The sequence below is a fragment of the Aricia agestis genome, chromosome 2, assembly GCF_905147365.1.
Source record: "Aricia agestis chromosome 2, ilAriAges1.1, whole genome shotgun sequence".
Taxonomy (NCBI): Eukaryota; Metazoa; Arthropoda; class Insecta; order Lepidoptera; family Lycaenidae; genus Aricia; species Aricia agestis.
In genome coordinates, this window is record NC_056407.1 from 22,304,245 (window position 1) to 22,322,315 (window position 18,071).

General features: G+C 34.9%; 1 protein-coding gene across 2 annotated transcripts in view; it reads left to right on the forward strand.

Moving 5' to 3' along the window:
* Positions 1–18,071, forward strand: part of LOC121739918 (protein bark beetle) — a 50,194-nt gene that overhangs the window by 14,840 nt on the left and 17,283 nt on the right. For both annotated transcript variants that reach the window (XM_042132529.1, XM_042132530.1), the window contains exon 2: positions 17,817–17,980. In XM_042132529.1, the coding sequence (XP_041988463.1) occupies positions 17,817–17,980 (164 nt within the window). The remainder of the gene's footprint in view (positions 1–17,816; positions 17,981–18,071) is intronic.

Below are 18,071 nucleotides of genomic sequence, written 5' to 3' on the forward strand. Positions count from 1 at the left end.
ACAGTCTCTTTAATGTTTAAATATCTAAATACTTATTACTTATATTACTTACTTTTATTATAATGTTAATAAAATATTTTCTGCTACATATATATGAGTTAATTAGGTACTTATGCAAAACTAAAGCGTCCCCAACAAAAACTCCCTCAACATTCTTTTAAATTTACACAAATTAGATTCCAGTCTAATGTTTTCAGGTAAGCTATTTAGTAAGTATGGCGTTTTTTTAATGTTCTGTCTCCGAAATAATTATCTACTCTGGGGACCTCATATTTACTACTAGATATCGCTCTGGTACCACTTTTATGCTGTATTAACGATAAGTTACACTCTCGATTGCAGTGGTTATGCACTGCTATTAGATATTTATGTTTTAAGCTCGCTGGTAAAATTTGACAAATTTTAAATAGTTTTGTATAATCTCCCTTACAGTTATTTTTTGTTTTATCGTTAACCATTAGTTTTAGGAATCTTACTTGTACTGCTTCTATCTTTTCTATATATGTTTTAAAAGTAAGTCCATAGCAATCAAGTGCGTAACTGATTATAGAATCTACTAATGCAAAGTATAAACATTTTAATATTTTGGTAGGTACTTTCAAACTTAAATGATAAAATTTACTCAGTAATATTCTTAACTTACTACATATACTATATGGGATGCCCATGAGAAGCTGGCGTCAATTTTAACACCTAGATATGTAATACAATTCACATTTTCAATCGGTTTACATTGACAGTTTAACCTATTGTTTTGAAAGCAATCAAAAGTATGCGTTATAATGCTGCGAGTGTCCATGGGCCACGGAAGTTGCTTTCCATCAGGTGACCCGTTTGCTCGTTTGCCTCCTTATTTCATAAAAAAAATTGATCAAGAGAATAAATCCCTCATCGTCTCTTTTATCGAATACTCAATACAGATACAGCTCGACAAGGCTTGAAATGAACGTGGGTGACATTTACGGGAGCGCTGCTGGTAAAGGAGAACTGTCAAATACGTGCCAAAAATGACGTTTTTGTATGATAGAAGCGTTTAGTTCATTTTCTCGCCACGTTCTCGTAAAGCCTTGTCGAACTGTACTCATTAATATGGTTACGATTTTCTGATAACTTGAGGGTTGTATTTGAATGTCTGTAGCCTGTACCTATACCAAACCAAGTGATATCGCCAAAGAATACCGTCTAAACATAATATTGTTCTCTGTTCTCATGACCGTCATGCATCATTGGTGCACGAGACAATGGTTAAGTGAAACCTGAACCCATTAAGTGATTACTTTCCTTGTTATCGTTTGCTCCACATTTGCCATTTAATAAGTTTCTTGAATACCTGTTTTGCAACCTCTTTTACGCTATACGCTGAGATCGGAGCTGCTATTAAGGCTACCTTTAGCAAAGCTATTTTGAGAATTGGGACCTTATTCAGATTAATGTCTACAAGGATAACGAATTGGCGTGGGATTCCCCCACGCAAATTTTAAATGCCGCTAAAAGCTGACGGTTTTTATAATTATGAGACTGATGTCATTTTTTCAAAGTATGTTGGTCAATAGCAGAAATTCAAGGATTCTCTTCATTTCGGTGTACCTGTGCTAGATTTTAGAATAAAATTCGATTCGAAACAGCATGTTCTGCCTTGTTATTATTCAGTTTGGCTTATTTAAAAGACAATTCGTTGGCCTTTGGGGAAAGTCGATAAATTAGCATTTGAAGTCGGTCAGCGAATTGTATCGAATGTAAAATTCGTTGCAGTTTTATTATATGTCCTTTTACTGTACAATAAAATAGTTGACCTGTTGCGATCATTGTGGCGCCCAAACTGGGGCATGAAGGTGTTTTAATTATTATACTATCATAATCATAGTAATAACTATACCCAAGTCAATCCGTAACATCGATGCTACCTGTAACAATAATTAGTTAAAGCAAGGTTCTCCTTTACTTCCTTGTCGTTATACTGCATTCATTGATCATAACATTGTGTTCTTTGTGCTTTACTCCCACGCACCACTACTTCTATTGAGGTAATAACTAATTAATAAGATCAAAATTACTTTACTTGGAGTACTTAATGGTGACAAATTCTATATCGTTTGTTTCACCATCCCTATTCACTACACAATCTTTGTAATTCGTCACCAGTCACTACACTCACGTTGAGTCACGGTGTAGTTAAATTACATACTTGTTTATCGACTACCGTGTGTATGAATGAAACATGTGCTTCTAGGAAACTAGTACATAGTACATACCTTTGCCTTATCTCTATCGTAACTCTGATAAATTAGCACGTCTTTATCTCAAAGTACTTGAATTACAGCCGTCCCTTTCATTATAACTGAGTTTTAAGTAGGTTTAACTTACTTTCTTATATTTTATACCTTTCCCTTTTTATTATATTTCAATCAGCATTATATTTTAGTGCATGATTAACCAATACGTATGGAATAGAACGATATATTTAGAACTTGCATAATTATTAATCCATTATTTTATACTTAGTTAAGTAACTTTAAAGTAATTGGAATTTGGAATAATTAAAATAAGGGCTAACTCTACTTAATATTAAAACTACTGGAATTAAAGATTAATGGAAATCTCTTGAACATTAGCAAGGAAAAGTAATCTCATCAGGTTATCGAACTAACAACGTGTTCAAAGTCACGTTTAACTGTGACGGACAAACAGATACACTTTGTAGATCACGAATCTAAAGTCACAGACTGGATTTGTGACGTACGGTTAAATTTAAAATAAATTGTTGTATCATTCCATTTTTAATGATATCCTAGAATGTAGATGATCCGGTGAACTTCGTTTCTTTTAACGTTTGTTGTGTTGTTTGTTTGATATTATTGATGGATTTAACGAATGTAAGTAGTAAAATAGTTTAATTTATTAATTATAATTTATAAATAGTTTTAGATAATCATTTGAAAGAAATACTTACATCGTAATAACTTCTAGTTTACACGAGAAAATTTGGTTTTTATTTATGTGATTTGAACGCGATTTGTTTAATATTTTTGTAAATAATTGACGTTAAAAGCGTATATTATCGTGTACAAAACGATTTAGATCCTAGTAATAGTATATAATAGTATCGTTTTAGTAAAATAATCAAGATAAAAATTACCTATTTATAACGGCTTTTTGCCGGCCGCGGCCATTTTGAACTTTATTTGTATTGCACTAAGGACGAAGTTTGCTTGTGTATAATACCAAAACCGGTTTTTATTACTCTTATCTCTTATCTGTTTATTGATAACAAGTTAAGTTTTTTCAAAGAATTGTTTACATAAACAGTTTGTATAGCTCTGTGTTATTGAGATTATAATAATGTATTAATATATTTGTTGCGAAATAGTTAGAAACATAGATTTCAAAGTTTACAGTGGTGAGACAAATATCACATCTGACTAAATACTATATTATGATGGCTTGATAGATAGAAAATTTAACATATATTATAATATTTTTCACACAAACATAAAATATGGATTAGATGTAAGGTTATTACATTATTTGTACAAAGAGGGTAGGCCGGGCGCCATTTTTTTTTTGCAAACCACGTACCCTACATTTTTGCAAAGATTTTGGCACTTACTGAAGGGTTAAAATCAAAAATTAAGAAAACGAATTTTTGCCATTTGTTTGCATTGATACTTACAATATTTACACAACTAAAAATTATATTTTTTTTATTCTTTATAAACTCCTAGCTTATAAAAAATCTGATTTGCCCCCTCCTGGCCCAGACCTGGGTATTTTGCCCCCCCCCCCCTGGCCCAGAACCTGGGTACGCCCATGGTTCCCGCGCCATAAACGAAGTCGCGGGCAATATCAAGTATGCAAATATATTGCGGTGCACAATTGCACCTTTGACTGTAAAGTAGGTTGCGGTGCTCCAGCGAACAACTTGTGCAATTCATTTGCTGAAGGTGGTTGAACCAGACGTGGCCTTCATGGATCGTTTAACCATTACAACCATTAGCATAAGACTTTAAAGATATTATAAAATAACTACTTAGTTATGGCAACTGCTTAGTCATAACTCATGTTCACCCAACGTGTAATCCAATATTTTTGTAGCCTTGTTCTGTGGGTTTTTGTAAAGTCCTGTAAAACATACTAACAGACAGGATGTAGGTTTTGCTCAATAGACAAAACAGGCACAACTTAATTAAATTCTATTCACTGTTGATTACAATCGCTGTGATTGTTGTATGAAAAACAATAAATTGCAACAATTATCCGGAATCTAGCCTATATACCACGCAACTTTAAACAAAGGCGATTTAATAAGCTTAGCCAGACCAGTCACCTACCACCTACATCCATTGTTGACTGATGTTTATGACATGAATTAGAATCTGCAACGGTTTTTTCGTGGGATTTAATGTTTATTTCCAAAGATATTTAAAAAAAACATGAAAAATAGAGAAGTTCCGCCCGAGTAACTGGAGTTTTATGCTAAGCTAAAATGAATCTTATTGCGATGCTTATACGCTTGGTCTTTGGTTGTGTGCAAGGTTTGAGATTAATCCCCGCCTTAACATTTAACACCTCCATGGTGGGTATCGCAGCCGGATTGATGGGTTAATTTAAGAATGGACTGAATTTAACGACTGATGAGAATGCAATCCTTAGTTTAACTCGATGTTTTTCCAGTACGGGCAATGGGTAACATGACTCTATCAAGAATAAGTAATTCTCTTGATAAGGCTCCATTAAAATATTATACGCTAAGCTACAAGGGCATGTTCTTTACTCTTATGACAACATTCGCAATAACGTTCGCTAATGTCTTGTTTTCTAAATTAATTCCAAGGTTTATATAATGTACTTATATTAAAAACTAGATGTCCCGCGCGGCTTCGCCCGCGTAAATTAGGAATTTTACAGAAACCGTACATTTTCCCATAAAAAATATTTTCCCCGTTTTTCCCGCATTTTCCTGAGTTTCTTTGGTCGTATTAGTCTTAGCGTGTTATTATATTATATAATATAGCCTATAGTCAAACTATTTTTAGAAATAAAATAAAGATTTTTTTTTAATTATCACTTGACAAACTCGAGTCTCGATCTAAAAGACTATGAAATGGTATAATATGGTAGTGATGATGATGATGATGATGATGAATGTAATTTGCATAGTAGCATATGGTTCCTGTTCTTAAAACAACGCCGAAACTCCCAAACTTGTATCTATAAAGAATCAGGAGTTCTCTCAGCACCTTCCGAACCACGGTATACCAGGTATATCTCGGTGCAAACTTTTACTTGTTGGTAGCATATGCTTAGAATACTTCTCACGAAACCGAAGTCACCACTCGTTTCCCTATAAGTTTTGAGGAGTTCCCTCGATCCTTCATCAGATCACCACTTTTGTGGATATAAAAATCGGGTAACATACGGCGGAGTAATCGTTGAATATAAGAAAACGAACATAACACCTCCCCCATTTTGAAAGTCGGTTAAAATTGTAGCCTATGTGTTATTCATCCGAATAATATACATACATCAGTATAAGCTATATTATTGTAAAGTTTCATTAAAATCCGTTCAGTAGTTTTTGCGTGAAAGAGTAACAAACATCCATACATCCACACATCCATACATCCAAACAAACTTTCGCCTTTATAATATTAGTAGGATGTAGCCTATAATATATTATCACGCTAAGACCAATAGAAGCGGAGCACCAATGAAGAATGTTTCAAAATCGGGTGATTTTTCCTATTGTGCTGCGTAAACGATAAAAGTTTCGCAAAAATTGGCAGAATTTTCTTTATTTACCCATGAATTAGTTACTCTCTCGGGTCTGTGGCTGTTTGGTTGTTCGTTTTGTTCGGTGTTGCTATGTGTCTGTGCGGATGATTTTCTTGCTCTCTGTATTCGATGCCTATCCCTATCCTGGCTGAGGCGAGCCTCATGCTCTACAGATGATTCTCTTTCTCTCTGTATTCGATTTCTATCACTATTCTGGCTGAGGCGAGCCTCACGCTCAACAGACGATTCTCTTTCTCTCTGTATTCGATTTCTATCACTATTCTGGCTGAGGCGAGCCTCACGCTCTACAGACGATTCTCTTTCTCTCTGTATCCGAATTCTATCATTTTTCCGACTGAGGCGAGCCTCACGCTCTACAGACGATTCTCTTTCTCTCTGTATCCGAATTCTATCATTTTTCCGACTGAGGCGAGCCTCACGCTCTACAGACGATTCTCTTTCTCTCTGTATCCGATTTCTATCACTATTCTGGCTGAGGCGAGTCTCACGTTCCGTTGACGATTCTTCATCTCTTGCTGAACGTGCTCTTTTGGCATTCACTGTACTACGACCTATGTTCGAACGACGACGTCTTCCAGGCATGATCGTATAGTAATACCCACAAAGCAACAAATAACCCAATCGCAAAGCAAAAACAAAAGTCCGTTTTTCTAACCAAGTCAAATATATTTTTATCGACAATTCAGAAACCAAAGAACCAGAAACAATAAATATCTGAAAGAAAGCGCTGTGGTTGCTCCTCTGCGTTACCGTCTGCACAACCACACAATGACGAAATACACTATCTACTACAATAACATAAGCCCGAAGCTTATGAGAGCCCCCGGCCGGTTCCGCCGTAACCGCTATGTCCCTCGGCCGCCGCCGCGTGACATATTTTTTGATTCCGCGTAAGTTTATACGTTTGAAAACTTCTAAAGTATTGATCGAAATTGATGTGCCTGAAGTTCCGAACGTTCAAGTGAACGAATTAGCTACAAAACAAAAACAACTTATCTTGTGTATCAAAATATAATATGCATCATAGTGAGATAAGGGGACACTTTTAGAGGGTGCAAATGTTATTTCTAACTCAAAAAATAGTCACCCCTAAAACCCACCCTTATAATTCCAAGTCGCTTTTCTGCCACCCCACAGTGATTGAAAATTCTAAAAAAATTCATGCTAGTATATTTATAGATCCTACATACGATGGTAATATTTTCAACTTGCGGACTCACCCCTAAAACTTACCCTTAAAATTCAAAGTCGATTTTCTCCCACACCACAGTGATTGAAAATTCTAAAAAAAATCATGCTAGTATACTTATAGATCCTACATACGATGGTAATATTTTCAACTTGCGGACTCACCCCTAAAACTTACCCTTAAAATTCAAAGTCGATTTTCTCCCACACCACAGTGATTGAAAATTCTAAAAAAATTCATGCTAGTATACTTATAGATCCTTCATACGATGGTAATATTTTCAACTTGCGGACTCACCCCTAAAACTTACCCTTAAAATTCAAAGTCGATTTTCTCCCACACCACAGTGATTGAAAATTCTAAAAAAATTCATGCTAGTATACTTATAGATCCTTCATACGATGGTAATATTTTCAACTTGCGGACTCACCCCTAAAACTTACCCTTAAAATTGAAAGTCGATTTTCTCCCATACCACAGTGATTGAAAATTCTGAAAAAATTCATGCCAGTATACTTATAGATCCTACATACGATGGTAATATTTTCAACTTGCGGACTCACCCCTAAAACTTACCCTTAAAATTCAAAGTCGATTTTCTCCCATACCACAGTGATTGTAAATTCTAAAAAAATTCATGCTAGTATACTTATAGATCCTACATACGATGGTAATATTTTCAACTTGCGGACTCACCCCTAAAACTTACCCTTAAAATTCAAAGTCGATTTTCTCCCATACCACAGTGATTGAAAATTCTGAAAAAATTCATGCTAGTATACTTATAGATCCTACATACGATGGTAATATTTTCAACTTGCGGACTCACCCCTAAAACTTACCCTTAAAATTCAAAGTCGATTTTCTCCCACACCACAGTGATTGAAAATTCTAAAAAAATTCATGCTAGTATACTTATAGATCCTTCATACGATGGTCATATTTTCAACTTGCGGACTCACCCCTAAAACTTACCCTTAAAATTCAAAGTCGATTTTTTCCCACACCACAGTGATTGAAAATTCTAAAAAAATTCATGCTAGTATACTTATAGATCCTACATACGATGGTAATATTTTCAACTTGCGCACTCACCCCTAAAACTTACCCTTAAAATTCAAAGTCGATTTTCTCCCATACCACAGTGATTGAAAATTCTAAAAAAATTCATGCTAGTATACTTATAGATCCTACATACGATGGTAATATTTTCAACTTGCGGACTCACCCCTAAAACTTACCCTTAAAATTCAAAGTCGATTTTCTCCCATACCACAGTGATTGAAAATTCTGAAAAAATTCATGCTAGTATACTTATAGATCCTACATACGATGTTAATATTTTCAACTTGCGGACTCACCCCTAAAACTTATCCTTAAAATTCAAAGTCGATTTTCTCCCACACCACAGTGATTGGAAATTCTAAAAAAATTCATGCTAGTATACTTATAGATCCTTCATACGATGGTAATATTTTCAACTTGCGGACTCACCCCTAAAACTTACCCTTAAAATTGAAAGTCGATTTTCTCCCATACCACAGTGATTGAAAATTCTGAAAAAATTCATGCTAGTATACTTATAGATCCTACATACGATGGTAATATTTTCAACTTGCGGACTCACCCCTAAAACTTACCCTTAAAATTCAAAGTCGATTTTCTCCCACACCACAGTGATTGAAAATTCTGAAAAAATTCATGCTAGTATACTTGTAGATCCTACATACGTTGGTAATATTTTCAACTTGCGGACTCACCCCTAAAACTTACCCTTAAAATTCAAAGTCGTTTTTCTCCCACAACACAGTGATTGAAAATTCTAAAAAAATTCATGCTAGTATACTTATAGATCCTAAGTAAGGGTAAGTATTTTTAATACCGAAATTGGGTAGGTATTAATTTTTTTAGTTTATGGTAGACTTTTACATGGAACTGCCCTGTTAAACTGAACTATAAGGCATCTATTATTTAAACTTATATTATTACTTCCAATGAAATAAAATACGAAAAAGAGGACTGATAAATGTATACTTACCGAATGACACAGAGATCCTTTAGCAATCGATGAAAACGACACACCGTCGATGTTTTCTATATCTTTAATTAGTGTAGCTATTACTTCTGCGAGAGAAACTTTTTTTGCTGTGGGTTTATGCATTTTAAATAAATTAAACCAAGAAAAAAACCACAATGTCTCGAAATATCTCAAAGCGTTACGTCACAGATGGTCGAGCTTCCATCACCATCTGTGACGTAACGCTTTTATATTTTCAATCACTGTGTTGTGGGAGAAAATCGACTTTGAATTTTAAGGGTAAGTTTTAGGGGTGAGTCCGCAAGTTGAAAATATGACCATGGTATGTAGAATCTATAAGTTTACTAGCATGAATTTTTTTAGAATTTTCAATCATTGTGGTGTGGGAGAAAATCGACTATGAATTTTAATGGTAAGTTTTAGGGGTGAGTCCGCAAGTTGAAAATATTACCATCGTATGTAGGATTTATAAGCAGACTAGCATGAATTTTTTTTAGAATTTTCAATCACTGTGTTGTGGGAGAAAATCGACTTTGAATTTTACGGGTAAGTTTTAGGGGTGAGTCCGCAAGTTGAAAATATTACCATCGTATGTAGGATCTTAAAATATACTAGCATGAATTTTTTTAGAATTTACAATCACTGTGGTGTGGGAGAAAATCGACTTTGAATTTTAAGGGTAATTTTTAGGGGTGAGTCCGCAAGTTGAAAATATTACCATCGTATGTAGGATTTATAAGCAGACTAGCATGAATTTTTTTTAGAATTTTCAATCACTGTGGTGTGGGAGAAAATCGACTTTGAATTTTAAGGGTCAGTTTTAGGGGTGAGTCCGCAAGTTGAAAATATTACCATCGTATGTAGGATCTTAAAATATACTAGCATGAATTTTTTTAGAATTTTCAATCACTGTGGTGTGGGAGAAAATCGACTTTGAATTTTAAGGGTAATTTTTAGGGGTGAGTCCGCAAGTTGAAAATATTACCATCGTATGTAGGATCTATAACTATACTAGCATGAATTTTTTTAGAATTTTCAATCACTGTGGTGTGGGAGAAAATCGACTTTGAATTTTAAGGGTCAGTTTTAGGGGTGAGTCCGCAAGTTGAAAATATTACCATCGTATGTAGGATCTTAAAATATACTAGCATGAATTTTTTTAGAATTTTCAATCACTGTGGTGTGGGAGAAAATCGACTTTGAATTTTAAGGGTAATTTTTAGGGGTGAGTCCGCAAGTTGAAAATATTACCATCGTATGTAGGATCTTAAAATATACTAGCATGAATTTTTTTAGAATTTTCAATCACTGTGGTGTGGGAGAAAATCGACTTTGAATTTTAAGGGTAATTTTTAGGGGTGAGTCCGCAAGTTGAAAATATTACCATCGTATGTAGGATCTATAAGTATACTAGCATGAATTTTTTCAGAATTTTCAATCACTGTGGTATGGGAGAAAATCGACTTTCAATTTTAAGGGTAAGTTTTAGGGGTGAGTCCGCAAGTTGCAAATATTACCATCGTATGAAGGATCTATAAGTATACTAGCATGAATTTTTTTAGAATTTTCAATCACTGTGGTGTGGGAGAAAATCGACTTTGAATTTTAAGGGTAAGTTTTAGGGGTGAGTCCGCAAGTTGAAAATATTACCATCGTATGTAGGATCTATAAGTATACTAGCATGAATTTTTTCAGAATTTTCAATCACTGTGGTATGGGAGAAAATCGACTTTGAATTTTAAGGGTAAGTTTTAGGGGTGAGTCCGCAAGTTGAAAATATTACCATCGTATGTAGGATCTATAAGTATACTAACATGAATTTTTTTAGAATTTTCAATCACTGTGGTGTGGGAGAAAATCGACTTTGAATTTTAAGGGTCAGTTTTAGGGGTGAGTCCGCAAGTTGAAAATATTACCATCGTATGTAGGATCTTAAAATATACTAGCATGAATTTTTTTAGAATTTTCAATCACTGTGGTGTGGGAGAAAATCGACTTTGAATTTTAAGGGTAAGTTTTAGGGGTGAGTCCGCAAGTTGAAAATATTACCATCGTATGTAGGATCTATAAGTATACTAGCATGAATTTTTTCAGAATTTTCAATCACTGTGGTATGGGAGAAAATCGACTTTGAATTTTAAGGGTAAGTTTTAGGGGTGAGTCCGCAAGTTGAAAATATTACCATCGTATGTAGGATCTATAAGTATACTAGCATGAATTTTTTTAGAATTTACAATCACTGTGGTATGGGAGAAAATCGACTTTGAATTTTAAGGGTAAGTTTTAGGGGTGAGTCCGCAAGTTGAAAATATTACCATCGTATGAAGGATCTATAAGTATACTAGCATGAATTTTTTTAGAATTTTCAATCACTGTGGGGTGGAAGAAAAGCGACTTGGAATTATAAGGGTGGGTTTTAGGGGTGACTATTTTTTGAGTTAGAAATAACATTTGCACCCTCTAAAAGTGTCCCCTTATCTCACTATGATGCATATTATATTTTGATACACAAGATAAGTTGTTTTTGTTTTGTAGCTAATTCGTTCACTTGAACGTTCGGAACTTCAGGCACATCGAAATTGTATAGTGTAAAAGACAATTATAATCTACATTTAATGTCTTAGCTTCCAAACATGTTTATTTGGATAAGGGTTAATGTTGTAAATTGTTAAAATCGCTTCGTAAATAAGCCATTATTTTTCGTAAAAAGTAAAGAACAAAAATGGCTATTGTGAGTTATCCCTAAGAAATAGACATATACCATCGCGGACTTTTTTGTTTACCTTATTAAGGTGTACAATACTGTAGTACATTATTTTGATCTATCTCGTAGGGTTTAGCCAGCGTTTGCAATATAAACGCAAAAAAATGAATTTATTTACGACATAACATTAGAAACCTCTAAAATTATCAGTGTTTCTCTACCATATTATGCATATGTTATACATATAAACCTTCCTATTGAAACACTCAATCTATTAAAAAAAACTGCATCAAAATCCGTTGAGTAGTTTTAAAGATCTAAGCATACATACACACATACATACAGACAGCGGAAAGCGACTTTGTTTTATACTATTTAGAGATTTCTAGCCGCACTTGCACTTTGCAGTCATAGTAAGGGCATTTTGAAAAGCTTTCGATTTAACTTACACAGAATCTGAAATGTTGCCGTCGTCGGTCTTGAGTGCAATAAAACGAGAACGATGTCTGTTTATCTATAATCTGGTGCATCTGGTATATTTCATCCTCCCTTGAATGCGTTCATTTCAAATGATATGCATAAGTCACGTGTTTATCTTCCAACTTCCATGTTCCAAAAGTGATTGTGCTATTTATTAAAATATTTATATAACAGTCAAAGACTTAGTTAAAGTTAGCTTTCAAGATAGGCATCATTGACAGTAATATCACCCATATTTTTCTGTGGAATTAATAAATAAAATAACCTGGAGCAGTAAACACCCATTAAATACGAGGTCGGAATTACAATACGACTGAAACAAAATACTAGTGAAACTTTTTAAACCCGTTTCTCGAAATTGGTAGTGACCTTGTGCTAGCACAAAATCATTTAGAATTCATTATCACACGCGAAACATAAACCCGAAACGGTTCTTGGTCGTTCACTGACGTAAGCCTATCGATCGGACAGATTCATGATAATAATATAATGAAGTACAAGTACTAGTGCAAAAAATTGCCACTTCTTTTACTACTTATATTCACACATGATTCACACTATCCTGAGTATGCAAGCATCTTCTCAAGCATACATAAAATTTGGTAAAATTTAAAAACGTTCTACAGGTCACCACTTGAGAGTTGAGACCGTATTGATCGAACGTCTTACATCGTTACCACAAATGGTAAAGTTTCCATTTGTGACTTGTAAAGTTTCAAGTTCAAGTCTAACAGCGCTTTACGATGCTTGAAGATAAGATGCCAAGGTATCTCAATTCTTTTGGCACTCAAGCAGCCCAAACAATGGAAACGTCTGTGACAATAGTGGTTCGGTTCATAAACATTTGGTGCAAAGATACTGATCGTTTCGGTCTGCTTGTAACTGAAAAGCGTGACAAACGTCGTGTTATTTTAATTGTCAACGCTGTTCTATCCTTTCTTCTTACTGTTTTATTGGTATCTTCGATCTTGGTTGCGTAAAGAAGAGCATGTTCGCCGGAAAACGCCACAGTATTTGACTGTTTCGCAATGTTGTATTAAATTATAATTACCTTATCTGGGAGATTTTTGTAGATTTGTTTATATATCGTAGGAGGAGGAAGACAAAACTTGCCAATAAGCCTTCTATTATTAAAGCTCCCATTTACCAGGAGATTGTAAAACAGGCCCTATGAGTCTGGGTAGGTCAGGTGTCTGAACTGAAATGAGATATTAGTGAGTTGTGCAAGGAAGTTGACTGCGATGGCCCATATTGCAATTGTATGCATATTGCATTCTGTATTAGAATTTGGAGACCAAAAAAATTGAATAGGTTTCCTGGAGATTTCGCAAACCGATCCATTGTGCTTAAACCACGAAGCATTTTAAAATAGGAAGTACTGTTTGCATTTACAATAATTCTCTCATTAAAAGCAATCACGACTATTTACGTAACTTTCGAAAAAGTAGTTGCTGCGACTTGGAAGTTGCAATGAATTTTAGGAAACGGTTATTTTAAAAGTTTTTTTATTCTTACATGCACTTATAGCAAATTTGATTATGCCATCAGCTGTACAGACACGAACTGTTATTTGCATCTTTCCACGATTATTAACTACAAACAGATATTTTTATTTCAAACTCACAGGCCGTGAACAGTGCCTCTAATTTGATATTCCGTGTAGCGTACGGGGGGGTCTGAACTCTGGGCATTGTTCGCACCGGATGTCTTTACGCACATCGGTCGTTAATGTCCTATGGTATGCAGGTGTACGCTACACGCGTGGAATTTTTGTCTTGGCATCAACCGTCATCGTCATGAAGCGTCTTTTTAATTGGTTGTTATGTCTTGTTTTAGGATTTCCATGTATGGACTATGGTGACATATGAATTATGGATAATACGCTCCGGTCTATGGCGTCTTTACATTGTTGTTTTATATGTACTTACCCCTTTTAAAATTGTCTTCTATGACTTATATTTATTATTAATATATGTCTTCATTTTTTACATATCCACGAAGCTTATTAATAACGTACAACGGAGATTAGACGTAACGGGATACGTATGTGTTTTCATCAAACTGCACTTTCCCATCAAGATGCCTCCGTAAATTGCTTCCGGTAAAGACTAAAGAAAGGATTTCATAAATGAGCTGTAATAAATAAGCTTTGTTGATAACTTTTCTGTCCAAATTTTTCGGACTAACATGGTTATGTTCAAGGTCGATATAATTTATGTAAGCTTTGAATATCCCACAGTCGTTCACTGTACAGCTATAGATTATTTTAAACGAATAACACACTCTTACCCCTCGTGACTTTATTCTAAGTCTAATTTCAGTACGTTACTTTCAGTACGGTTGACGATTACGGTTCAATACTAATATCAGTACGGTACATTAACAAATCCTACATGACAGCAAAAATTTATTGTTATTTATTTTACACCAATTCAATAATTATGATTTATGACGGCCGTCTGGTGGGCTTTTCGCCCATAACCTTTTCTGCCGATTTTGTTATTAAATTTCTTCACCTATCAAGGTTAACAGTTTATATCTTAATCTACTTTAAGTCCATGACGACTGGACTTTTTATTCTTTTTATTATTATATTAAAAAAACCGGCCAAGTGCGAGTCGGACTCGCGCACCGAGGGTTCCGTACAAACCTGCAAGGTTTACAAAGTTCGTTCATTACGACAATCGAGTCATAACTATGGTATTTTTATTGCAAAATGAAATTCATAACAAAATTTAAGGTTTTCGGAATTTTTCCTTTATATGTGCTATAAAACGTTGCTTCATGCCAAATTTCAAGATTCTAGGTCGACTGGAAGTACCCTTTAGGTTTTGATTCCCTTGCGAGTACTTGCGAGTTTCAAAATATGCAGCTTAAATTGCTGTTTCTTTTGATTGCGTTGACATAGAAGTTTGATTTTGTTACAGCTTAAAGGTATTATAGACCTGAGTATTTGGTATGAATTTCAATTTAATACCTCTACGCGTTTATGAGGAAATGGGTAGTAAGTTTAAAATTATTAAAAAAAATATATTATGTGATGTAACTAAAAATTTATGGTTTTCGTAATTTTTCCTTTATCTATGCTATAAGACGTTGCTTCGTACCAAATTTCAAGATTCTGAGTTCACGGGAAGCACCCTGTAGGTTTTGATTCCCTTGCAAGTGTCGAAAATTTGCGGCATAAACGGCTGTATCTTTTGATTGCGTTGGCTTAGAAGTTTGATTTTTTCACAGCTTCAAGGGACAGTAGACTTGAGTAATTGATATAAATTTCAGCTTCATACCTCCACGCGTTCCTGAGAAAAAGGGTCTTGACAGACGGACGGACGGACAGACGGACAACAAAGTGATCCTATAAGGGTTCCGTTTTTTCCTTTTGAGGTACGGAACCCTAAAAATTGGAAATCAATTTATTTCACTTAATATCTTCTCTTCTTTTATTTCAAGTTGATTCATTATTATTTTCTTTATTTCCATTGAATAAGAAAGCGAAGAATTTCATATTGCTCAATATAAAATACTTTGAACCAACGTGATGTGAGATGAGTCATGAGGCTCTTGTCCTTAATACGTCCTCAGTCCTCACAGCCTTCGTAACGTATTTATAGTTTTAACAAGCAACCGGCGATAACTGTTGCCGGCCATTTACCCACCGTTACGAACACTCTTATCTTCCATTTTCCAATCGGGGCATGTGATAAGCGTGACAAGTAGGAATTGGTCAGGCAGGTAAGGTTTGTTCGGAAGGCTTTTGGTCTTTTGCCAATACGAGAAGCAATACTAGAAGCGTGAAACTAGGTTGTAAGACAGGTTTTTAACAATCTAGAAGCACTTGTCAACAAACATTACCAGTGTGCAAAATCAGAGTGGCAAATATTTCCTGACAATGTGAAAGTAAAATCTGTCTGCCATAAGGCAAAAATTATAATTGGAGCTTAATAATTAACATTTCACAACCGGATCTAGAGCTGTATGAAATTCCGAAAAACGTGATTAATTTCCTTCTTGATATCAAAACAAAGATGCGAGTTAAATAATTTTATCTTATTTGCATGTAAAATATAATTTACTGATTAGATGAGTAATATAAATATTAAATATAAAAATAATTGTTTATTGCCTGATCAAATAAACTCATAATGTGTGCTATTATTTAAAGCTGATTCATAATATATCTAAACTTTGACTTTCTCGATGTTTTGACAATTAATTACTGGAGCCTGGTAATACCATTAACCATGTTAGATATTATATAGATTAAGAAATCCGTAGCTTTTGTTGACAATTGAGTGTATAATTAGGAAACTATATTATAATTTTCTGATGGCGTCATGGATTTTAGAATGCATTATGGCATTATTTCCATAGCATATCGCGTGACGAGCAGAGTGAAGTGGATTTTTTGAAACCATAGTTAGACTACTCCACACTCCTACTTAACAAAATTATGCATCCAAAAGTAGGATGTCTGATTTTCGTGTCTTGACTCTTGTCCGGTGTCCTCTTACCGTTTCTTCTATGCCAAAAATTAAAGCTACTTCCTTTCTTACCCACCTTTTAAGTCCCGTAACCCGTTCTTACTAGCTTTCAGACTGTGATCTTATTAGGTTTTAATGGATGCCTGATATAAATTGCTACTTATTTCGAAACAACCGTTCCATAAAGGTATTATTTAGCAAGCGGGTTCGGCCGCTCGTGACGATATGAATGGGGACGGTAAAAAGGCAGGAAGTGTGAAGTGCAAGGGCGCATCGGTGTGGCTACGTCAATAGTGTCCGCTGCCCAATGTGTTTAGAGTTTAGACGCTCGGATCATGAGGATTATGTCCATAAATTATTTCAATACTTTTATAAATTATTTCAATCTGATGATAATTTTATAAGTATTTGAATTTTTACTTCTTAACTTGGTCTCTGAGTTGTGGATACTTTCATTTCTTTTGCCTAAACTGCTTTGACAATTTGATAATTTACTTGATAAGGCAGGGTCGGGTTAGGGTACCGCTGTGGGGTACCGGCTGCATGTTTTTCCGTGAATTGCATTTTGTAACGTATTGGACAAAATGTCGAAATCCTTTTAAAAACAATGTCTTTCCGCAAGAGTCTTGCTGCAAGACCCCAATTTGTTGCGAACAGGGGCGATACGAATCGCAAATAATCGCGAATAGCCGGACGTGCACAACGGATGGACTGAACTATCTAAAGAGTTATGCAACCGAGTTACGGTTATTAAAATCTAAAGTAAACTTTGCTGCACGTCCTTTGTAGCTTTTTGCATCATTTTGTTAGTTCTCTAGACGAGCGAGAGCAGTAACCAATAAGTCGTGTGTTATGTAGGTAACTCTCGATTCAAATAGTCGAATTATTGGATTTACTTTTTTTGTCGACGGATTTATGTAATACGATTTTATCTAGATTACGCGATAGATTAGTCAAAGGTAACTAAACATCGCATAAAAAGTGCAAAAACTTTCACTCTTCGTCACTACAATTTTTTCCGATCTTTTTCATTTAGGTACGGTTGATTTCTAAGAATGTGATGAGTCATTTTCGATTAGTTAAAAACTGTTTGCTCTTGAATTAAAGATTAGCTCTACTTTTCTATTTCAGGGCGACAAAGACAGAAGTATAACGTTCACGAGCACCGAAGAACCTGAGACGAAAACAAAGCAATGGCCGAACATTCGTCTCGTGGATGGGCCGTCGATACTGTCGGGGAGGGTTCAACTTCTACACAAGGGACAGTGGAGATCCGTTTGCACGAACTCCAGAAAGTATGCAATTACTTAATATAATTGATTTTCATGTTTAAATTATCTCAGACTGCAGACAGCAGTCTCTCTATTTAACGTGTCATTTAATTAT